Source organism: Ochotona princeps, chromosome 12 (assembly GCF_030435755.1).
Source record: "Ochotona princeps isolate mOchPri1 chromosome 12, mOchPri1.hap1, whole genome shotgun sequence".
NCBI lineage: Eukaryota > Metazoa > Chordata > Mammalia > Lagomorpha > Ochotonidae > Ochotona > Ochotona princeps.
Genome location: NC_080843.1, coordinates 42861086 through 42886348, shown reverse-complemented (window position 1 = coordinate 42886348; position 25263 = coordinate 42861086). Strand labels below are relative to the sequence as shown.

The following is a 25263-nucleotide window of genomic DNA, read 5'->3' as shown; positions in this document are numbered from 1 at the left end:
GATTTTGCCTAACTTAAGCTCCAACCAACTTCTAAGAACTGAAGGTGTTGGGAATTTAGTTATGTCAATACTGTTTTTACATTTTTAACCAAAGAAAAAGGGTACCCTTTAAAAACCTCATAAGGTCAAGAAACAAAAAGCCGGAAGAAATGAAAGTAGGACTGTAAGGTGGGTATCTAATGATTTCCCATCAAAATCTTACAAAATTGTTATGGTATAAAAAGACTCTCTGTTGTGGCTTGGCTAGGCATTTCTTCTGATAAAGCTTTCGATGCATTTTCAAAATAATCCCATTCTCCACAAATATAATTTGGTCCTCCACAAAGTCAACAAGTAAAATGCCTCGAGTATCCCAAAGAACAGTTGCCATGCTGTTTGTTTTCGACTGTTTTCTTGGACTACCTCCACTTCTTGGTGGCCATTGCTCTGACTGTGCTTTGTGTTCTTGAGAGAACCTGGAAAACTGTTTCATCACCAGTTATAATTCAGGGGATTGATCCGACTCGTTTGAAATTTTCTTTGCAACCTCTGCTCTTGTGTGCAGTTAACCCAGGCCCAACCATCTGGAGTCTCACTGAGCAGAAGGTCCTATCAACTTTAATTTTTCAGTTAGAATGCTGCAAGCTGAACCAACTGAGATGTCACTCCCGTGGGTCGTTGCTTTTACTAACGATTAGTCCTCTTCACTTAGAACACAAAGGATTAATTTTTTTTCTCATGGATTTTTACAGGTGGTCTACTGCAATCTCCTCTCCATCTTCCTTAATGTGAGCTCTCCCTCTGCAAACTGCCAATTCCCTTGAGGAAATAAACCTTGCCTTTAAACGTTTCCTAATAAACTTTTCCTAAAGCCTCAATGATTTCACCGTTCTGCCACCCAAGCTTTATTGCAAGTTTGAAGTCTGTTCTGACTTCAGTTTTGATTGAAGGATTTGTTTTCAAACAAGTGTCTTAGACTTCTTAGCACATCACATGAAATAGCAGAAAACTCCTGAGAAATGGTCTTTGGGGTCTAGAAGAATAGGGAAAGAACTGAAAAGACAACTGTCAAATGGGCCTGGAGGAAGAGCAGTAGGGCGGAAAAAGCTGAGGTGGAGGCAATGTGCAAGACTCAAGCCTCCAGCAAGGTCCAGAGGCGTCCAGAGAAGGGGGAAACAGAATACCGCTTCACTTCAGCAGCACTGGCCTGAAGACACTCTTACCTCCTGTGCTTGGATAGCACAACTTCAGGCACCTTTGCAACAAAAGTTTTCCTGAAGTGCTTGAGGCCAGACTCAGATTTCAATGGACCAAGCAGTAAACAGGATTTTAGGTAGAGGATCCTGGGAGTGTCTGAGGTCTGAGGAAGATCTTTTCAAGATAAAGTAGATTTGGCCAAGGAAACAGCAAAAAGAAAAAAAAAACTGACCTAACCAATTATTTCCATTTCTAAGACCTTGTAAATTGTAAAATGGGTTTTTTTTGTTTTGTTTTGTTTGAGGTTTATTTTTTATTGGAAAGGCAGATTTACAGCGAGAAGAGACAGAGAGGAAGATGTTCCATCCGCTTATTCACTCCTCAAGTGGCTGCAATGGCTGGAGCTGAGTTGGTCCAAAATCAGGAACAGGGAGTTTTTTCAGGTCTTCCACACAGGTGCAGGATCCCAAGGCTTTGTGCCGTCCTCAACTGCTTTCCCAAGCCACAAACAGGAAACTGGTTGGTAAGGGAGCAGCTGGGACACAAACCAGCATCCATATGGAATCCCAGAACGTGCAAGGTGAGGTATCACACCGGGCCCTCTAAAGTATTTTTTATATGACACTTATGATGGTATACATTACACAAAAAACAAAGTTGCCCCCATTCAATATCACCCAGTGGACCGAGTCTATCGTTGCCTTTATTGTGCTAAGCTCCTGAGTTTGGGGCAGTGTGATACAGCAGTTACTCTGAAGGTATGTCAAAAGTGTATGGAAAATACTGCAAGGTAAGTTGAAGACAGGCTGTTTTGTCCAGCAGTGAGGATTTCACATTGCCTGGGGTCGACTCACAGCTCTGGCTCTGGCTCTGGCACCAGCTTTCTTCTGGTGAAGCCTACAGAAGGCAGCCGGGATGGCCCAATAGCTAGGTTCCTGTCACTTAAGCAGGAGACCTGAACTACGATCCTGGATCCAGGATCCAGTCTAGCCTACCCTTGGCAGCTGGGGAATAAACCGGCAGAAGGGCGCTCTCTCAGTCTCTTCCAGTGTGTGTATGTATCTGTGTGCATGGGCACACATGCACAAATGCACCCAGATAAAGGTAAAGGGACCAATACTGTCGTGCACTGGTTAAGCTGCCACCTGCAGGGCCAGAATCACATGTGGGCACTGATGTAAGTCTGCTGCTCCACTTCTGTTATAGATGTCTACTTTGTTTCTGGAAAAGCAGTGGAAGGTGGTCCAAGTGTCTGGGTCCCTGCCACCATGTAGAAAACCTGGAAGAAGCTCATGGCTTCAGCCTGGTGGAGCCCTGATCACTGAATCAGTCAGCTCACTGCTTGAGGCCTGGGAGAGCAGTGGAGGATGGACCATGTCCCTGGGCCGGGGCATCCACATGGGGAACTCCAAGTATGCTCCTGGCCTGGGGCTTCGGATCAGCCCAGCTCTGTTGTGGTCATTCAGGGACTGAACCAGTGAATTGAAGATCTCTGTCTCTCCCTCTTTCTCTCTATAATTCTGACTATCAAGTGAAATAAATCTTCATTTAACAAAAAGCGAGAGAGTGATTCAGCAAATGAACCCATCCTCCCTCCCCCGCCCCCACCAAAAGACTCTACTGGTCTCATCCTTTCTTTTGGGAACTCAAATCAACAAATCTTTTCAAAAGAAAAGTTAATTTCAGTGAAGTTTTTTAAATCCATGTGCCACATTTTTTTTCATAATATACATTTTCTAAAAACTTCTGAAGATATTATATGCAGGAATTTCAAAAGTTTCTGCACAATAAACTTATCCTTCAATTCCAATTTTCAAAAAAGTCCCCCAATCATTTAAATGAGGGAACTGCAAAAATCTCTTAGAAAAGGAAAACTGTACAAATTTAAAAATTATTGGGCCTGGCAGCATGGCCTAGCAGCTGAAGTCCTCACCTGGAAAGCACTATGATCCCATATGGGCGCTGGTTCTAATCCCGGCAGCTCCTTTCCCATCCAACTGCCTGCTTGTGGCCTGGGAAAGCAGTCGAGGATGGCCCAATGCATTGGGACCCTGCACCCGCGTGGGAGACCCGGAAGAGGGTCCAGGTTCCCAGGTTCAGATCAGCACAGCACCAGCTGTTGTGCTCACTTGGGGAGTGAATCACCGGACGGAAGATCTTCCTCTCTGTCTCTCCTCCTCTCTGTATATCTGACTTTGTAATAAAAACAAATAAATCTTTTTAAAAAATTTAAAAATTATTAAAATAAACCTTTAATTATATTTTCCATACACTTTTGAAGTACCCTCAGATACACCAAGATACACATTACATAATTTTAAAGCGCTACAGAAGTTTGTACTAACACTCCAGCTCAGCTTGATATGTCTGTTCAGGTATACATTCCTGTACCTTTTATTAACCAGATAAAATACAGTCAGATGAAGAAAAGTAGGCCAAAAAAAAAAAACCTGTCATTTTCATTCCCTGGCTAGTTAAAAATAGACTTTATTTATATTTCCTCATCAAATATGTCTCAACAGGTCAAATGGTAAACTACTTCACATAATTTTTTAGAGCTAAATCATGACCTTTTAAAAAATATCATCTTACCTTATAGAAGGGAAACTGACAATTTCTTTAAAAATCTGTTTGAAGTATTAAAAACCTAGAAGGATATCCTTTCTAACTGCTGTTTGCCCAAATTTACTCTTCGGATGGGTATTCTTTATACTTACCACAAAAAACAGAGAATTCAAATGCAAGCAGATATGAAAACCAGAATGCTGAGAGACAGGCTCACAGAGAACCAGGGTAGTAAGGAAACTGCGGGAAAGCAGGGAAGAGAGGGGAGCAGAGGGGGAAGAGCCGAGAAGAGGGTCCATGTGCACACAACGAGGGCACCTCGGAAACTTCACGGAAAACAGAAAAAGTTATGGGCTGTTCATGCATGAACTTTTTAAAAGAAGGTTTATTTGAAAGTTACAGAGAGGGAAAGACTGATGGAGAGAGAGGGAGAGACTGATGTTCCATGTGCTGGTGCCCAAATGGTCACAGCAGCCTGCATTGGGCCAGGCTGAAGTCGGGAGCCAGGAACTGCCTCCAGGTCTCGCACACGGGTGCAGGTGCCCAAGTACACAGGCCATCCTCTGCTGCTTTTCCCAGGCCATTAACAGGGGGCTAGATCCGAAGTGTAACAGGCAAGAATTGAATCAGTACCCATTTGGGCTACCAACCTTAACTTGACATGCCACAGTGTTATCCCCCATGCAGGATAGCCATGCATAGTTTTTTCCTAATATACATTTTCCTTATACTCAATGAAGATGCAGATATCAAACACCTTTTGCATCCAAATAAATTCATTTTTAATGCCATTTTCCATTAACTTTTTAAAGTATCCTTGTATTCCTACACTGAATGGTAACATGTCACTGTCCAAGAACTTACAGAGCTGCTGTGACTCCTACTTATGAGTTCTTGCTTTGTCATCTGCTTGGCAAATACTAAATTTTAATCTTTCTCAATTTTTGTTGAACAAAAAGTTCAGGTAATTTTACATAACCATTAAATAAGACCATGTATATAAAAATCAGCACATAATAAAATGCAAACTAGAAGGTCATCTTTAAATTTCTAAATGCACAAGGCTTATATTTAAAAGATTATGCTACACTATATTCAAATGGTTCAGAAAGTCCTGGTTTTCAATCGGCACAAGGACAAGTAAAGAGATGGAGGGTGGCATTTGAACTGACAGTTACGATGTTGTTTGAGACATCTTAACACCTTGGGTTTGAGACCCAGTTCCGCTCCCAGTTTTAGTTGCCTTCCAATACACACTCTGGAAAGACAGAAGGTGGAAGCTGAAGAACTTAGGCCCTGCCAACCAGGTCTGAAGTGAATTCCTGCCTACTAGCTTCGGCCTGGCCCAGTCCTAGCAATTGAGGGTGCTGGGGGAGTAAACCAGCTGGTAAAAGCTCTCTTTCTCTAGTTCTGACTTTAAGCTAAATTACACAAATAAAATTTTTTTAAATGAGTAAAGGTTAGAGATTTCAGATCCACATACAATAAAATCAATCATTTAGATATAAAATGGAAATGTAGTTTTCCAAATACCTTCATAAAAACAAAGTTTACGTGTTACTATATGTTGTTTGTTTTAGTGCCATATATGTCCTTTTGTAAAAAATAAAGTCACATAAAGCAGAAACAACATATACTGAATCCTAAATTAAATCTATCACCAATAATAATTACTGGCCATATTAAACCATCTAACCAACTCAAAAACACAAACGAATTTCAAGTAACCAAGCCCAGAATAAAACATTCAATACCCAACAAAGCCACACACATTTTGCCTGGGGGAAACTGTAATGTACCAGCATGTTATGGTCTTTTTTAAAGGTCTATTCTTGGATATAAAACAAACTCTAATTAAAGCCTTTGCTTACAAACACATTTCCTGAGTCAGTGAGGCCTAACGAGTCCAATGCACGTGAACAGAAAGTTGCTCCCGGTCATTTCTAACAGTGCTTTCCCCTGACCCTGCACCACCCCCACCACAACAGCACTCCCCCCACCCCTGCCTGCCCGCAACCTTAAACTAAGTGCCACTTTTCTAAATTTAGCAACTTTCAAATAATGCACCTTAAGTTATAGGCAAAGGCATAGTCAATTATTTATTATGCCTCTTATCTTTAATAATGGGATAGCATGTTTAACTTGTAATCAGAATGGAAAGAAAGCTGTTATACCATATATTACTGTACCAAGACTCAGAGTTTCCAGTCTATATTTAGTTCGCGTTAAAATGGAAGCAAAGACGCAAACCAAGCTAAAAATAAAATGTTCTACAAAGATGAAATTTTTTTAATGGACTGAAATCTAGCTTTATTTGGTCCCTTAAATGCTGATCGCATTTAGCAGCCCCTTGGCCTTGTGGTGCTTTGCCAACCTGCCTGTGCCCTCTTCTATCAACTGGGGCACAGTCCACAAAACGGGTTCATGGAGTACATCCTGCTGGTTAAGAATGTGATGTTACACCATTAATAAGCTAGGAAGATTTTCCCATGCTTCAATTATTGTTTAAAAAGAATCATCATATTCCATAGCACATGAAAACTATGTGAAATTCACATCTCGGTGTCCTTAAAATAGTTTTATTGAAACACAGCCACGCTGATAATTCCCTAGCAAACTGTGTACCACTGTTTTCTACCATGACAGAGAGGAGTAACTCTTCTTCTTGTTAAAACAGAATTAACTGATAAACTAAAAGCCATAAATATTTATGGTGTTCATGCAGGTATCTGACTAATCTACACACGAGGAAAGGAATCAACGTTCATTACCCCATGAGCTCTTGTGTGGCAAGAGCATTCCCGATCTCCACTGTCGGTGACATTCAAGTACACAAGCACAGGACAAAGGATTACTGTCTCCCAACTGCACAACAGAAGGGGTCTTACTCCCTAGAAAACAGTCCCCAAATGCATTCATCCTCACTGCTGCTATGTACCCTCCAACCAACAACACCCCACCGGCCTCAGAGCTGAATCATGCTGACAAGACTTCACCCTTAAGCCTGAAAATACTTCCTAACTAGCTGGCCCCTTTCAGGAAAACATGAGCCAACTTCCGCCTAGGATAAACGTCAATTATTACTTGAGAAAGCTTCCTGCTCATTCCCTCCTCTCCCTGCTTAGTGAGTTTCCACCCAGAAGACCTGTCAGTATCACTGATGATCCTTTCCTTCTTTTCTCCCAAGCTTCTATTTCTCACTTCCAATGCTTCCTTCTAGAAGGTAACTAAAAAGTTTAGGTAACAATTTCTGGCTTCTTCTCTTTCAGTGTCAAATGCTAGATGTGAACCATCACCACCCACTCACTGGCTGCCTACTGCAATTGAAAAAAACACCAAGAGAGGCTTTCCAAACCTATTCTGCCTAGGATTCACCATGAGCAATACAGTTTTAACTGCACACACTGCTTCTTACAGAGCAATGTAAAAACACAGATAAATCATATTTTCATGTGCTGCCTTACCATAAAGGCACAAGACCTTATTCTCATACAGTCTTCATATTAAATTAAAACAATCATTGGAGAATACGATCATTATTCTATTCTTACCGGGCCTCCAGAGTCGTCTTTACCCAGACACATTCTTGCAGTGGTCTCACTACATTTACAGAGTATAGGAATGTTTTACATAAATGTAGAGACTCAGATATGACCATTTGACCATTGTGGTTTAGTGAGCTAAGTCACCACCTGCTGCACTGGCTGCCATTAGAAACCAGGCTGCTCTGCTCCACTTTCGATGGAGCTCCCTGCTAATGGCCTGGGAAAGTATCAGAAGACACCCCAGGTGCTTTGACCCCTACATCCACATGGGAGACCCGGACGAAGCTTTTGGCTCCTGGTTTCTGGCTTCAGACTGGCCGAGCTCCAGCAATTGCAGGTATTTGGGGAGTGAAACAGTGGATGGAAGATCTCTCTCTTTCTGTAAGTCTGCCTTTGAAATAAGTAAATAAATAAATTATTGTAGGGAGAGTGACCCAGCAGTCTGTGCTGGTATTAGTGATGTTTAAAAATGTGTGGTTCTCAGACCATAGCAGTACAGGTCTGACAACAGACCTGTTGTGTGTGACTGAAGGCAAACTCCACATGTGTTTTGCACACAACACCCATCTGGAGGCACACCAAGAAATGTGGACCGTGTCTGAGGGAGCCCAGAGGTTCCAGATGTAAGAAGGAGAGGGCGCTTCACTGAACGCTCTCCCAGCACCGCGGATCCTCTCCTGCTGCTGCAATGCCTTAGGAAAGGAACGCGTAATTTTTTCTAAGAAAAATCTGGGTACATCCCAAAGACCACATTTATTCAGTGTCCTTTGCATCCTACATTGTGATTATTTTAAAGATCAGCCAGTTCTTACAACAAAGAATACCTCAAATAAAAATCAGTGGCCTTTTCTCACTTCCAACCTTGACTAGCTACCAAATAGCTTCATAATCTCAAGAATGTTAAAGGAAACTAAAATTACACTACCTGTGTTTTAAGAAACAATATTCATGTACGTTAGGTGCATTGTGTAAGTATTTGCACATACACTAAGTTGTTCGCTGAGAAAAACATGATTTCCTCTATGCACCTCTACTGTGCTGGAGGCCAAAATGTGTATCTACAGACTTACACTTGATAAAGAGAAAGCTCGCATGCACACTCATAGATAAACGGGTGCTACACACTGCTGAGGCTGCCGCACATCCAGGCGGGAAGACCTCATTAACAATCACAACCGGTCCAACCTAGGGATGCTCTGGGGCGTGGTCAAGACACCTGAGCATAGGAAGCGACCTTGACCATGACTGGGCTTTGAGCTGGTCCTAGGGCTTACCTTGCCCCTACCCAGGCTCTTCCAACTAACACAAGACAAAGGAGAAATCAAATGAGTACCTTGCCCTAAATTTCTATCTAGATCATCACTGGAGACCAGGAAGCAATAACTTGAGCAGTTCCCATTCTATAAACCTCCTCCACACTGCCCTTACCCTGTTCCCGAAGAATCAGTGCACCTGCCAATAAAAGTCACTGATGAAGTGTAAGGCCTGTGTGAACAATTTACACTGGGGGAAAGGAATGGTGAGGCGGAGGTTCGCTGCCATCTACAATCTGGTTCTGGTCTCAGGTGTTTATATACGCAAATATTGATGAGCTGTCAGGATTTGGCATAGGTATCTTCCTTGCACATGATATGATCCACCACCCTGACAGATACCAGACAAGGCAGCCACTAGATCCTGAACTGCAAATCTCTCAAACTGTGAACCAAACCATATCTTCTTCCTTTCCCAAGAACTTCTGCTCGGGTACTTGTAATAACAACTGGCTAATACATCTTCTTGTCTGCATCCTCACATACACAGAAACATGAAACAGAATTGCTGGTATTCAATCCATCTTTTAAATTTTAAGTCAAATTCTATTTAATGCTCAATAATTCTAACCACAGCAAAATGTACTAAATGTTATTAGAAAGTCAATCCAAAAAAAATCAATAAGCCTAGTCCCTGCACGGTAGCCTAGTGGCTAAATCCTCGCCTTATAAGCACTGGGATCCCATATGGGTGCCAGTTCTAATGCAGGCTGATCACTTCCCATCCAGCTCCCTGCTTGTGGCCTGGGAAAGCAGCTGAGGACAGCCCAAAACCTTGGGAACCTGTACCCGTGTGGGAGACCTGATGGAAGCTCCTGGCTCCTGGGTTCAGACTGGCTCAGCTCCAGTTGTTGCAGCCACTTGGGGAGTGAACCAGTCGATGGAAGATCTTTCTTCCTTCTCTCTGTGAATCTGACTTTCCAATAAAAATAAATAAATCTTAAAAAATCAATAAGCTTTTTAAAATTTTATCTCTACAAACAAGGTTTACACCAAACCATAATAACATCAACTTCATAAAACCTATAAATTTTAGTGGTACACTCAAGAAATTTGTTGTATGCAATACAGAGCAATATAAATCTATTGGTTAATATTAATGTAACTACTAATTCAACTTTTTAAGTGACTCAGAGAGAGAAGGAAACACATAAAAAGAAAAAAAAGAATCTCCTCGGGCCTGGCGCAACAGCCTAGTGGCTAAATCTTCCTTGCCAGGATCCCATATGCAGCTCCCTGCTTGTGGCCTGGGAGAGCAGTAGAGGATGGCCCAAAGCCTTGCTACCCTGTAACCCATGGTGGAGACCAGGGAGAAGCCCCTGGCTCCTGGCTATGGATCAGCTTGGGGAGTAAACCAGCGGATGGAAGTTCTTTCTCTCTGTCTCTCCTTTTCTCTGTAAATGTGACTTTCTTATTAAAAAAAAAAAAAAAGTCTTTATAAAGATCTCTGCTGGTTTACTCCTCAAATGCTGAAAGGCCCTGGGTTAGGCCGAGCAGGGAATCAGTCAAGGGCCCCCATGTGGGTTAGGTAGGGCCCGCACAAGGTAACAGTGTTTGCTGCCTCCTGGGGTCTACGTTAGCAGGAAGCTGAATGCTAGAGCCGGGGCTGGATGTCCAGCATCACATTCTGTTGTGGGTACTAGGCTGAAAATGCAACCCATGCATGGAACTGGCCATTCCACATACGTATCGTACAGCATTTTCAGGGGCTAGTGCATGGCAGAGCAGGTAAGGCACTTCAGCGCTCCAGCATCCCACACCTGACCATAAACCTTGGAGTCCTGGCTCTCAGTGTTTCCTATTTCAGCTTCCTGCTAATGTGCACCACCAGAGGAACCTGAACGTGGCTCAAACACCTGGGTCCCTGGCACCCACCTAGGATTCATTACAAATGCTAAATGAAGAGGAGTTACAAGGCGTGCCTTTACACACAGTAACTGAAGCGATTCCTTACTCCTGGGTAAGTGCCTCTTGCTAACATTCCCCTGGGTGAATTCACACACACCATCTGAGAAATAAGGGAGCAGGCTATCACACACACAGCCCAGAACAAAAGCCCCCCTTTTATTGTGGGTCATAAGAAGAAAAGTCTCCTAAAAGTAAGTGTAGAATGAAATAACTTTTGCACAGTTTTTTCTTAAAGAATACACAAACCCCATGATTTTATCGGTTCCCTTTTAAATCCCTGTCAAAAGTCTCCTACTGATGTCAGGCTACTGGGAAGCCCCATTTAAAAAAAAAAAAAAAAAAAGAAACTACAACGCAAATCAGAATTAATAAGTCTTTAAACCGTAAGCATTTGTCTCATACATGACTAGGATCAAACTAAAACTCCACCTGCAGCCCTCACAAGCCGCCATGACCAGCTGCATAAACAGCCACACCACATAATACAAAAAAAGTAACTTTTCATTATTAAAAATAACCGCGGTGGCAGGATGGGCAAAAGCTACATTCAGGCACTTCGCTGGAACTTGGGCTGCCAGGATAGGCTTCAGCACCAAGCGTCCTTCACCGCCCACCACAGGAGGTAGCAGCTCCGGCCAGAGCCTCGGCCTCACCTCCCACCCACCATCCGAGGGGTCCCCGCCCCTCGAGACTCCAGCCACTCGGCTGCTCACACACACACCCTGCAGCCACCCCTGCACGGCCGTGAGCGAAAAAGCCAACTTCCTTTCTCCACTGCCCTGAGTGGGAACTGGCGACTCGCCCCAGCGCTTTCCCACGCTCCGCCTCGGCGGGCTCAGCTCTCCGGCAGCCCGGGCCGGCGGCCTCCCGCACCACTCGGAATCCGCTCCTCTGCACCGGGCCCCAGCGCCCTGGCCCCGCCCCCGGCTCCGCCCTGCTGCCCCATGCTCCTGGGGTGGCCCCTGGTGCAACCCTGCGCCCTCTTCCCACCTCCCCGCTGCCCGCCTGCCCACGCCTCACCTTGGTCCGGATCTGCCCCGAGGTGGACACTTTGCGGATCAGTTTCTGGGGTCCTTCCTGCTCCGCTTCGCTGTCAGACGAGTCTTCTCCCGGGCCCGCCGCCGCAGGGGCCGGAGAAGCCGCGGTGCTGGCCACAGCCGCTGCTCCTCCCGCGGCGCCCGGAGGGTGGTGCTGGCCGCCAGCCCCGGCCATCCTCTGCGACTCCTGCGGGGACACAACACCGCCCGGCGGGGGCGGCGGCGGTCAGAGAGTGGGTTCGGCCCGAGCCGCGCCCGGAGCCCTATGCACCAGCCGCCGCCATCTTCGGCGCCCCTGGGTGCCCCCGCCAGGAAGGGGCCAAGCACCCTTCAACCCCCGCTGGCTCCTACCCGTGGGGGGCACAGCGGACCAGACCCCTGCGCCTCCCAGGTCCCCTGCGCAGCCAGCCTCGGGGCGTTCTGGGAGCCGTGTCCCAGAGTCCAAGCAGTGAGGTGGCGAGGCAGGGGTCCGGGCAATGTCCCTCCCAATCTCTCTAGGGTCTGGAGTTCCCAAGGCTCTGGCAGGGCAAGCTGGTCCGGCCACCGATGTTCCTCCCACACTTTTGGGCACAGGAGGCCAAAATGGACCCTGGGTGAAGGAAGGGAAGCTGGAGCGCCTCACCCCCTCACCCGACTCCCACGGACGCACCTCGCTGCCTCCAGGACCCAAATTTCTTCCCAGACTCCTGGGCCTCGCCAAACGGTAACAGCTGAAAAAAAGCCCCCCCCCCCCCCCGGGGCCCCTGAGACTTAGGTGCAGCGCCACGTCTGCCTCCCGACCCCAGATGGCCCCTTCCCCGGCCCGTACCTCGCCCACCGGCGCGCGGGATGCGGGTCCTTTCCGCGCCCGCAGATCCAAGGCTCTGCTTTGGGCTCCCACCCCTAGCCCAGCCTGGGGCACGCGGAAGAGCCTTTTCCGGGAGCTTCAGCCGGGCCGAGAACTTTTCTCCGTTCAGAAGGAGCGATCCCTTAAGCTAACAGGAAACTGGGAAGGGCGTGGAAGGGAGCGCAGAGACAAGCGCGTACACGCAGCCCGCAGGAGTCAGTGTCCCGGCTGTGCCCACTGCCACTAGCTGCGAGAAAACAAGGCGCTCCGACCCTGAGGACACCAGTGCCAGAGCACAGGAAAACACTGGAAGTCCTGGGAAAGCCACTCCCTGGCCCCTGCCAGAGAGGAGGAAATGGGATCAGCAGCAGGCTGCAGTCACTGCTCTACCCACTGGTCCCCAGCCAGAGGGCTCAGTGGGCCCTGAGGATAACAGCCCCTTGGGGGGCTGTGCCCGCTGACTGCCCAATGCCAAGGAACCCTTGCAAGGTGTGGGAGGGCTGGGGGAAGAGGATGCTGAAATAACAGAGTCCTCTGGTCATCCAAGGAGAACTCCAAGCTGTAAACTGTATTTTTAAACAGAGCAGAGTCCCTCCCAGACAGCCCGGTCCTCACCTGCAGAACACACTGCACTTCTTCACCAGGACCATGCCCATCCCCGCCCCCAACCCTGTTCTCTTCCTCTTTTTTCTGTAGCCTGGTGACCTGTAAAGGTTTCTCCAAAGGAAGGTAGATTCTATTTCTTTTAGGTACACTCATAGAACAATAATTGTGGATTTCTGCCTTACAGCCAGCATTCTAAGAGGTTTTAAGCCATGGGATGCATTCCCAATACTGTGCCTCACGTTGTAGATGAAGTCCATTAAAATGTAAAATGTGCTGTTTAGATCTTCAAAAACAGAAGATGCCCACCATGTAATACACGGAGGCTACTCCTCTGCATCAGCCGACTTCCCCAAAAAGGAGAGGAGTTGAACAAAATCAACCTTCAGGGCCCTAAGGCTCTCGCAAAGATGCAATTCTGTGTCTACCCGGAGATATTGCTGGGACTTTCTTGAAGAGAAATACTACTTAGAAATAATGGCCTTTGTCCCCACTAGCAAACGGCAACAACAAATCTAATGACTTCGCAATGAAGACAAGGATACGTGAGAGGTTTTTTTTTTTTTTGAAAGAACAAGCTTAGTCCAGCCCTGTCTTTTAATGTAAAGAAAAAGGAGGCCCAAAATCATAAACTAGGACATGACTCAAAACTGTGATTCTTATTCTGGCACTGTATTCACTTTTCCAAGCGTGGCAGCAGAGGTCAGCTGGTCAGCTATCATCCACTTTCCTTCCACTCACTAGAAGTTTCACAGAGCAACACTTTTCCAATCTCAGGGAAGACTAATGCCCAGGTCCATCTTGTGGCAGTAAGAAGAGTACCTAATACAGCTTAAAGATACTTTGAAACAATTTCACATCCCAGAGGCTAGAGTGGGAAACGAATACCTCAGAATGAAGTACTCGTTACTTACAGAGGTTTAACCTTCCAGCCAGCTCTGCTCCTCACAGAGTCACGGTATAACTCTGAAAGTAGTCCTAGAAAATACATGACTGCTATTCCAGGGGCTCCCAGCACATACAAAACTCAGTACAAAAATACTGGATATCACCTCCCTTCCCACAAAAGGCAACTCGTGACAATCCTCTTTGGTCATCTCTTCTGGGGACAGGCCGTTTCAAGGAATCCCTACTGGAGTGTGCCTCACTCACTGCTTCTTAGCAGTAAATGAGAAGTTTCTCAAATAAATATCCAAATCTACACTGTGTACTTTCCTTAAAAACAGGATAACAATGTTCAGATCTCAATATTTTCAACTGTCTTAAGCTAGCGCAAAATGGCAACTATAACAGTTTCACTATGTAGTACAGGGCCCTATTTGACTTACAAGATTTCCTTGATTTTTTCTTGCTTGGTGCTTTCAGATCTCCAAATAATTTCCAAGATGCATCTTACTTATCACTTCTGTTACTGACACTTTAAAATCTGGAGCATGTCAGACACACATTATGGGGGAAAAAAAAATACTTCACCACCTAGACTCTGCTTTCAGAAGCAAAGGCAAACAGTGACGCTCTCCCCAAACTAGGTTTTCTATTAATAGGGTTTCCTGCTCCCATTAAACACTCACACACAGACACCAACTTAACTAAAGACGCGTAAGTCACAGCCAAATTCCATGCTGACTTCAACTATTTGTGTATTATTATTATTATCTACAAAGGTATTCTAAATTATATCCTAATTGATCACTACCCATCACAACTTTTACTTTTCATGCTCTATGGCTTTACGTTAAATATTATGCCTTAAACAGACACATTTTCTAGCCCAGAGAACTGATGCAGGCACTCCAGAAACAGTCATGTTGACACCCGCTCCCCACCAGGGAGGCACCACGCAAAGGCCACTGCCAGCTGCACAGGCAGAGGCCTTTGGAGACTGCTTTCATTCAAACTTCACAACTGTTTCCGTAACACACTATTTCTTACGTGGTCAGAATTTAGCATTCGATTGTGCCCGGTTAGAATTGCCTTCATTGCTACCCAAATGGAAAAAGCTTTTGAGATTACAATCCATGGTATCACCTGCACATACTTACTGTCATGTCTACACTCGGGGACAACATCTGTCGTCATCCAGACATCATGTACAAACACATGCATAACCTCACACTGATATCCTGGTCCTCTCTCCTCAGAAACCTCTGCTCCCTAATTTCCCACTACTTCTGGACGCATTATCAGGGACGTAACTAATATACAATCATTGGGAAAATAAAAGCAAGTTTTAAATAAAGTGAACTCTAGCATGTCTTCACTAAAAAGCACTCAGTAAATACTTTCACATTTTTTTTAAAGTTTTTGCTAGAACTCAACAGTTCACACACCCTCCCCCATTCAGGGTTAAGAGTCATCTGATGGAAAGACCTTCCTATATACCCCTCTCCAGCCCCCACAATGATTTTAAATGGGTTTGAATGTATGTAAATGCTCCTATTTCCATGGGGACCTAGTGACATTCCAAAGCTGGAATTAAGGGGAACATACTGACACGTAAATGTTAACAATCATAGCCTTTAGGCCCATGCCTCTAGCCACAGTAATCATAAAACTAATCGCTTATTCAAATGCTCCCACATTAATAGCTTTGTTTTACATCTGAACACAAAGCAGGGCATCAAGTCCTGCAACTGCCTGTCAGGGCAGACATGGGTGCATTTCAGACACAAAGTACTGTTCCCCTTCCTATTAGTCAGCACCGGTTCCCGGGCTGTGTCTGCTACCCTGCGGATCACGCTACAGGGTGTGGGTTCTACCACAAAAGGAGAGGAAATCCGTACACAGGTGCTGTTGTGTGCCATAAGGGACAAGGCAACAGGACTTGTTTATTCAATACCAGATATTCCTTCTCAGAAATATAAGTGGGTATATTTTATAGCAGGTAAGACATTGCCTATATTTAACTCCAAAAAGCTGACTTTCAGTGACTTTGCAATGGAGACCAGGCGTGAGTAGACTCTTATTCTGAGGTCCTTGAGGGTCCAGGGGTTGGTTGCCAGGAAATCTGTGCTTCTCCTGAAAACCATACTAAAATGCATCTAGAGATATATACATGAGTATATGTAGATCCAAGTAAACTTGTATAGCTGCACACTGCATGCCATTTGCATCAAGGACAGAACCACATCTGTCACGGTGGCTTACAAAGGCTAGTGACCCCATGGCCATCTCAGTCTGCGTAAGTATGCTCTACAATGTTCACACGGTGACAAACGGTACCTAACAACAGTGGGTGACTCAAAACTCCCACTGTTGCTAAGTGACCAGGATGGATGTCACACAGGTGCTTTTTTTAAAGGTAAGAGAGTCCCTAACTTTGATCAGACCCTACAAGGGACCGTTGGCCCCACCAAACAGGCCAAGAACCCCTGATTTTGATGGATTCTGGCTCTGCAAAGCATATTCAGGTTAAGATGCCTCCTCCTCCACTCTCTGTGTCCCTAAAATATTTGACAACTAAACATTTTTGTCCCCTTCTGTATCTCTCTTTTTTCCAGTGTGTGTCACTTTCCAGTAATTTGGAGAGCATGTCTTTCTTTTTCCCAACAATTTACATGGGAAGGGCCTTTCCTAGCCTCTAGGGTCGAACCAAGTTCTGAATGTAACCTGCGTACCACCTGCCCGACTGAGCTTTGTAAAACCAGACACAGCCTGCGTAGTGAAAAACGTAAGCTTTCTGAGGACAGGATTTGTCTGTGTTAGTAACTGTGTTCAACAGTCCCGGAATGTGACAGGTGCGGGATAAAAATATCTGCTGAGTACATAAAAAGGTCTTCAGTGTTTAAAGAAAATAAACTTTTTTTTAACAGTTCCGCAAGCTGATGAAGTATCACAGCTCACCCACACCTTTCAGCCAGGACACTAGTTTTAAAAGCTTCCACAGTGAGACTAATGCACAATAACTTCTGTGGAAAATAATTCAGCATTTTCATTTTTGTCACTTTTGAGAAGGGAAAATTGGCTTTCTTGAATTTTCTTAGGCATGAAATTTAGTGTTCTAGCATCAGCATCCTAAGGGGGAAATATATGGGTATTTCCCAATGAGACTGGTGGTGGCTTCAAGGCACCCAAGCTCAGGAACACTTGAAGACAGGTTCCAGGATTTAGTTCTCAGTGATCTTTGCCTTGCACTTCACAACCGGGCTATACTGAATGCTTAAGGATAAGCTGACTCCCAGCGATAACCACAACGGGAGAAACAGGAACAGATGGGCAACCTAACAACACGTTCGCATGTATAAAAGCAAAGACAGCTGCACATGCAGATGGAGCCGCGTGGAAGGACACTTTTAAAAGGTCGGGGAACAGGGCACAGACAAAAGCACCCGGGCGAAAGGGCTGGGAGTGCAAAGAACAAGAGAGCCAGGGCACCTGACCCTGAGGATCCCAGAGGACAGAGGACCGGCCTGAGCAGGTTTGCCGGAGTTTCTATGGGAGAAGCAGCATCGGAACACACAGAGGAGGCCCGGAATTTCAGACAGGGCGTTTCAGACTCCAGAATTTCAAGCCCAAAGGAGTTAACTAACAGATATCGAAGCAGGGAGCCTAGAGGCACTGGCAAGGAGGAGGCAGCTCACTGAAGATTGCAGAGGGCTGAGCGGCCTGGGGGTGCCTGGGGTGGTATCCGATGAAGGATATGGGGCGGCTTGGATTGCAAAAAGTTGGTGTAGTTCGAGGAAGCAAATCCAAAGCCGCAGGTCCTCAGCGCAAGCCCCGGTGTCCTCCTTACCCACGCGTCACCAAGACACACGCTATCCTCCGCCCGGGGAATTACACAACCTCCGAGCTGCGAAATTCCAACCCAAAGACAAGTTAGCTTCCCGCTCGCTTCATCCCCCGTAAAAACCCCTGGACCTTCCTCCAACAGCCCCAGGTTTCTTCCCCTACGGAGGTCGGAGGCGTGGTTCCCGGCTTCACGCCCAGCTCCTTGCCCCGTGCCGTGGTGCTGTCCTCGGTCACCTGCGCCCAGGTGGCCCACGGCGCGGATCCGCCAAGCCCCGCACGTCGTCAGCGCAGCCCGAGTTTCCCCACTTCGTCCCCTCCTACACCGCACGCTCTCAAATCGAGCACACGAAGTTGAAAAGTCGAAAATGCACAGAAACGGTCCTGGGAGGGCTGTCGCCGGCGCTTCGCCAGCGGCTCCTTGAGGAGAACCCCAGCCGGCCGGACAAAGGCGCTCCGGGAGCCGCGCGAGGAGAATCCCCGGGCGGCGGCGGAGGAAGCGCTGTCCCGGCTGGGAAGCAGCTGGGGACCTCATCCCGGGCCATTTCCTGAACGGAACCCAGCCCGGGCGAAGGGGAGGGGGATGGGGGGAAGGAGGCAAAAGAGAAACGAGAGGGGGTGTTCGCGGGCGCGGTACCCACCGGTTCCTCCCAGGTTGGGCTGCGGGCGCCGGGCGCGGGGCGCACGTGCTGCGGCTCCATCCAGCCGGCCCGCGCCTGCCGGCCGCCGAGACGCACGGACCCAGGCCCCGGCCGCCGCCGCAGATAGATGCGCTTCCCTCGCCGGGGTCCCTCTCGGCCGCCGCCGCCCTGGCTCACGCCCGGGCCAGCCGCCGTCTCCCGCTTCCGCCGCGGCGGGCTCTCCCGCCCCCGCGTCGGTCCCTTCCTTCGCCGCTGCCGCCGCCGCCACTGCCTCCCACGGCCGCAGGTCCCGCTCCCCTCGCACGGATCCGAGCCGTCCGCTCCCCGCTGGCCGCCGCCTCCCACGGCCGCAGGACCCGCCCCTCGCTCTTCCTCCGCCCCCCGACTACCTCCCCTTTTCCTTCGCGCTTCCCGCCCCTCCTCCTGCCGCCCCCTCCTCCCGGCGGGCGGCCCGGGACGCACGTGACATCCCCCCCCCTCCGTGAGGCCTTATAAGGCACGGAACCGAAAGCGAGCCTCCGGGTGGTCACCGGCGGCCGGCGGGCATCGAGGAGGGACTTCCAACGCGGGCGGAGCGCGGGGGCGCCGCCGGGGCAACCTTGGGCTGGGCCGACCCGCCGCCCTGACCCAGGGGGCGGCCGTGCCCCGAGTCCCGAGATGTGGCATGAATGGAAGCTCCCTGAGCCCCTTTCTGTGCCTTCCTGCCTCCGGGCACACGCTGGCTGCCCGCAAGACCCCTTTGCTCGGTGCCCCGGGCTGGGACGAACCGGGACGGAAACCGGCTTTGGCAGGGCCAAGGGAGGTGCTGGGGAAAGACACTCACTGCTCCGGGCTGGGGTGGGCTGCCTGGGGGTGTTAGGGAGATGGCAGCCGGGTTACGGTCTGCACGGGAGGTGCCGTTTGGGCGACTGCTGCTTGCTTGGCTTCATGTTTCCTGGTGAATGGTTTCTTGGGGAGGACTCCGGAGCCCCCACCTGCCGAGCTTGGCAGCTCTGCACAGTCAGACGAGGGGTACGGGTGGGTGCGCAGTCAGCCCTTGGCAGAAGCCCAGTTGCCTCGAGGCCAGCCCTTTGAAAAACCACATGGTCTCAAGAGCCTTTTGGGGCCTCCTCCGTGGCCTCGGAGGCACTCAGGGGTCAGGTTCCAACCCGGGAGAGACTGGCCTGCCATCCCCTCTCTGGCGCGTTGAGGCTTGTTCCCTGGGCAGTTCCTTCAGCTCATCATCACTTCCAGTGCATTCACACTTGGTTAAAAAAAAAAAAAAAAAAAAAAACCCGCAAGCGGAACAGGAGAAACGCTGACCTGACCCCAGCTGTCCCCAGCCCACCTCATCCTTCAGGACCTGTGCCTCTTGTAACACTCGGCCGCTATGAAGATCACCCGTACCTAGTTGGACGTCTTGCAGGGCTCATCTTCCCGAATCTGGTTTGCAGCATGTGTGACCGTGGAGTTCTTGCTCCCCCACCACCTTGTAGATGTTGGGGTGTCATCACTGACTGTCCTTGGCCTCTTTCTGAGGCTGCCTGGACATGAGGAGTGGCAGCCCCAGACAATCCCCATTCTTGACTTCCGTGTCCTGCCAAGTGCTGGTAACTCCCCAGTGACCATTCCTGTCCTGGTTCTCCGGGTCTGGAAAGCCAGCTTAGCAGAAACCCCAATCCATGTGTCCCATAGGCTTTAAACTAGATTTCCAGACACTTGAGTTTTTCCTTCTAGTCTCATCCTCTATAAATGTTACAGTAGCGCATTCACTTAGCCACTCAGAGAGGAAACCTAAAAATTGTCCCAGATCTCGTCTATCTCCCAGCCTCCTGCTCCCAAACCCCCATCTCACCCATGCCTCCCTTGTTCTTGTCTGCCACTTTCCCTCCATGTCATTACCATTGCCTAGCTTTGAGTCCCTATGTTTCAAGCCTCAGAAACTGTGTGACTTTTCTGATTATTAGTCTTGTTGCTTCAAAGTGACTTGGCTTGTACCCTGTCATCTCTCAGACCCCAACCAAAGTCAATCTTCTAAAATATAAAATTGAGCCATTCACTCCTGCAGAAACCCTGCCAATGGCTTCCATCACCTGCAGGGGAAAGTCCCCATACTTTAGCCAGGGCCTGATCGTCCAGTCTCCTCAAATACTAAGTTCTTTGCACACAGCTTCCTGTTTGTTTGGCTTTTTATGGCATGCCCTTCTTAACCAACCTCTCCAAATATCTGATTATCTTTCAAGATTGAGCCTAGGAGTTACTTACCTTATATAGTCTGACCCTACTGTGAGCTAGCTGTGGTTGCTCACTCAACACTACATGGCTCTCCCTCTGCCTTTCAAATTCTACTGCCTCAGAAGGCTTTCTTGGACTCAATGTAATCCCCTGAAAGCAAACCCTGTTATCACTTTCCTCCACCTTCCTGGTTCCTAGTCCACAGAGCAGGTGCTCAGTAAATACTTGTGGAATGAATTACAGGTTTAGGGCTATAAAAATGGGCTTCCCACATACTATTTCATTCTCACAACTCTGAAACACATCAGTGTCACCTCTCATTGGGAACTGAAGGTAGAACTGAATAAAGCAGTGTGTCCAAGGCCCTATTGTACAGATAGAGCCAGAACTAGATCCCATTTTGGTTAGCTGTGTGTCTGTTTCTGCGCTCTGCATATTTGTGTATGGCCAAAATTCAGGCCTGAGATCCTCCCCTCCCAGGAGATGGTATTAGGAAGTGGGGACCATAGATAGTGATGGAGGCAGAGAGGTAGCATGTGGCATAAATGGTGTCAGAGCCCTTCTGGGCATCTCACACCTTCTGCAAAGCCAAAGGGAGGAGAGGGTTTATGAGAAAGCAGACCCTCACCAGAAACCAGATCAGCTAGAAACTCAGTCTTGGACTTCCCAACCTCAGAAGTTGGGTGTAGGCCACTCAGTACTTTACCATGATGGCAGTCCAAATGCTCTAAGCACTTCTCGTTGGTCTTTGCCCCTTTAATTCTGTTTTGTTAGTGGCTCTCTGTTTACTGTCAAATATCCTGAATCATGTGTTTTAGTGTATCCTGTAGGCAGCAAGGTGAAAATTTTTTTAAAAATGTATTTTATTTTTATTAGAAAGGCAGATTTTACAGAGGGAAGGAGAGAGAGAGAGAGAAATAGCTTTCATCTGCTGCTTCACTCTCCAAGTGGCCGCAATGGCTGAAGCTGAGCTGATCCAAAGCCAGGAGCCAGCCAGGAGGTCTCCCACACAGGTGCAGGTTACCAAGGCTTTGGGTCATCCCAAGGCTTTGGGCCATCCCCTACTACTTTCCCAGGCAGAGAGCTAGATGGGATGTGAAGCAGCCGGGACATGAACCAGCACCCATATGGGATCTCAGCACATATAAGGCAAGGATTTAGCCACTAGGCTATCGTACCAGGCCCAGCAAGTTGAATTTTGATATAGCTGATCCAATCATTTGAGTCTTCCTTTCAGGAGTCTATTTAAATTTACTTGCAATTATCTTGTAACACACAAATTAATTTGGATAAGAAGTTGCTATAAGAAAAAAAATCTTCCCTCTGCATTCCTAAATATAATGCTTATTTCTTATGGGACAGTGCCAGGACAAATGAGCCAGGTAGCAAGAAGGGTAGCTCTCTCAGTTCACATTGTGATTTCATCTCTTAGGTATGGGTAGAGAATGGCCACCTAAGGACCACATAAAAACCAATGAAAAAATCATTTGATCTGGGCCTGCCAAAGAAAACAGAATAAATCCAAGGATCCAATGTCTGACCTGAAATTCAATAAATCTATAGCAGGCTGATTTTTAAATTAATAATTTTATATGACCTGATAATAATGCTGTAAATTGTCAAAATGGTCCTTGACAGAAAACGAAGAAAAAAACACAGTCTCTGCCTGCCACTAGGGCATTCTCATACTCACATAATGGAAGTGGTTTAGAGTTCTCCATCAGGAGGGGGAAGCATGAAGGGGCACAAACCCAGAGTATCAGCCAGCTCATCTGCTCAGATCCAGTTTACCAGAATGTGGTTATGTAACTATGCCTAGCAAGAGAAGGGAAGGAGAATGAAGCCATGCTTCTATTACTACGAGAGACAGCACAGTTTAGAAGGTGGGTATTCTGTGTAGATCTAGGTCGCAACTTGCGAAACCCACATCCCACAGCAGAGAGCCTTGCTAGAGTTCCAGCTCCCCCACTTCCCATCCAGCTTTCTGCCAATGCAAAACACAGGAGTGTTTGGGCCCCTGCTACCCATCAGCGAGACCATGGCTATGGCCACTGTGGGCACTTGAGGAATGAACTTTTGAATGGGAAATCTCTGTCTTAGGGCTGTGTGTGTGTGTGTGTGTGTGCCTTTCAAATAAAATAAAAACTTAAGAACAAATTCTAGTTAAAAGTAGCTGTCATATTTTAATCACCATTGCCCCCTCTTGAATTTACTTAAATTTATTTTCCTTTGTTTCTTTTTTCCTCCTTTCTTGCCCTGTAATCTACTGCTTAAACTTACTGAATTTTTAGAGTCGATTCCCTTTTACTAAGCACATCTACTGATTTAGAAATTATACTCGGGGAGGGGTGGGGGGAATCCCAGTGCATATGGGAGTCTGTCACATAATGCAATGTAATTAATTAAAAAAAAAAGAAAAAAAAAGAAATAATACTTCTGGGGTTGGCATAGCATAGTGGGTAAAGCTGCTGCTTGTAATGCCAGTATCTCATATGGGTGCCAGTTCATAGCCCAACTGCTCTACCTCTGATTCAGTTCCCTGCAAAAAGCATGAGAAAAGCAACATGCCATGTGATGCAGGGGCCCAGGTGCTTCAGCCATCCTCAACTGCTGTCCCAGGTACTTCACCCAGGAGCTGGGTCAGAAGCGGAGCAGCTGGGACTCTAACCAGCACCCATCTGGACTAGAGTCACAGGTGGCTTCTTTACCTGTTGCACCACGATGCCCACCCCTGACACCAACAATCTGAAATCATGGGTTCATGACTGTGTCATCCACGCTAGGATTAGATGTCATCAGTCAGGCTTATTTTATCTCTCTTTTTTCTAACTTTTACATTTTCTTTTTTCAGTTGATGCTTGCATTATTTCTTTGTGCCTGGATGGCTTTGTTTTGAAATATCTTTTTCAGAAATTGGTATGGATTTTAATCTAAATATCCAAGTCTTTTAATTCTGGAAAATTTTTATCCCTTATGTATTAAAAGAAAATTGGGTCCTCATACCCTTACTCCAAGTATCTTTCTTTAATACTTTCAGAACTATTATTATATATGGGTTGGTTTTTCTCAGTTTATCTTTCATAATTTAAATGTTCTTCAATATTTTCTACCTTTCTGCATCTCTGTAGTAGTCATAGATAATTGTTTAGCTTGATCATCAGATTCGCTAATTCTCTTGACCTCAAATATCAAGGTTAAAGGAACATTGCAGAATATATGGGAATTTAAACACTGCTGTAGCCAACTTTAGAACAGTCCACTACAATGGGGTATCTCATGTTCATACTTCTGGACAACCAGAAATCCACTGTCAGCATAGATGTTATTCCTTCTCTGTGACATAAAACTTACAGAACATGGACTATAATTCGTAGAGAATGCATGCTCATTAAAATGCCAGCACAGAGGGCCTGGCATGGTAGCCTAGTGGCTAAAGCCCTTGCCATGCACATGCCAGGATCCAATATGGGCACTGGTTCTTTTTTTTTATTTTTTTATTTTTTTAAAGATTTATTCATTTTATTACAGTCAGATATACAGAGAGGAGGAGAGACAGAGAGGAAGATCTTCCGTCCAATGTTTCACTCCCCAAGTGAGCCGCAACGGGCCGATGCGCGCCAATCCGATGCCGGGAACCTGGAACCTCTTCCGGGTCTCCCACACGGATGCAGGGTTCCAATGCATTGGGCCGTCCTCAACTGCTTTCCCAGGCCACAAGCAGGGAGCTGGATGGGAAGTGGAGCTGCCGGGATTAGAACCGGTGCCCACATGGGATCCCGGGGCTTTCAAGGCAAGGACTTTAGCTGCTAGGCCACGCCGCCGGGGCCCGGCACTGGTTCTTATCCCAGCTGCTCCACTTCCCCTCCAGCTACCTGCTTGTGGCCTGAGAAAGCAGTAGAGGACAGTTCAAAGCCTTGGGACCCTGCACCTGTGTGGGAGACCTGGAGGAGGTTCCTGGCTCCCGACATCAGATCAGCTCCAGCCACTGAGCTGCTACAGCCACTTGGGGAGTGAACCAGTAGATGGAAGATCTTTCTCTCTGTCTCTCCTTCTCTCTGTATATCTGCCTTTCCAATAAAAAAGAAACAAATCCTTTTTTTGAAATGCAAACACGGGGCTCTCACTGTGCTGCATTCTACCATCCCAGCCAGATATTTTAGGGAGCCCATATTAATCCATTGTCTTGTTACTTAAAAAAATATCTGAGAAGAGTTTTTAGGGAAGGAAATATTTGTTTTGGCTTATGGCTTGTGGAGGGTTGCGACAGTAGAGCTAGTGTGGAGAAATGACCGTCTTCTGAGCCAGGAAGCATAGAAGCATAGAAGCAAGGCTGAACTTGGCTTAGCTAACCAACCCTCTACGAACAGCCTCCTGAAAGCAAGCTCCCACTGACCAAAGACCTAAAGGCCTCCCAGTGAACTCATCTCTTGGATGCCATAAGTAAATCAAGTCTGCATCCCTCATCACTCAACCCTTAGCAGCAGCCTTCATCTGAATGAATGTGGGGAACCAACCCCTGCTCAATCCATAACACATAATACTGGAGTCTAATAAGCTTTCCCACAAAAAGAATCTGATAATGACTTTCAACTTGAGGATTGCACTTGAAGCAAGCTCATAAACAGATTATATCTTAGTTTAGTCATAATGCACCTGAAGCAAGAAATGAAAATTCCAGCCTCTGTTTCACTTTATAAAATTAATATGGAG

General features: G+C 47.0%; 1 protein-coding gene across 4 annotated transcripts in view; it reads right to left on the bottom strand.

Moving 5' to 3' along the window:
- The window catches only part of DGKH (diacylglycerol kinase eta), a 183066-nt gene extending 164547 nt beyond the window's left edge, over positions 1 to 18519 (bottom strand). For 2 of the 4 annotated variants that reach the window (XM_058670692.1, XM_058670693.1), the window contains exons 1-2: positions 18340 to 18518; positions 11528 to 11731 (exon numbers count right to left, since the gene is read on the bottom strand). In XM_058670692.1, the coding sequence (XP_058526675.1) occupies positions 11528 to 11731; positions 18340 to 18399 (264 nt within the window). In that variant the 5' untranslated portion in view covers positions 18400 to 18518. Of the gene's footprint in view, positions 1 to 11527; positions 11732 to 12352; positions 12634 to 18339 lie in introns of those variants that run through there. The other 2 variants (XM_058670690.1, XM_058670691.1) reach the window with 2 other exon arrangements.
- Positions 18520 to 25263: the final 6744 nt, after the last annotated feature.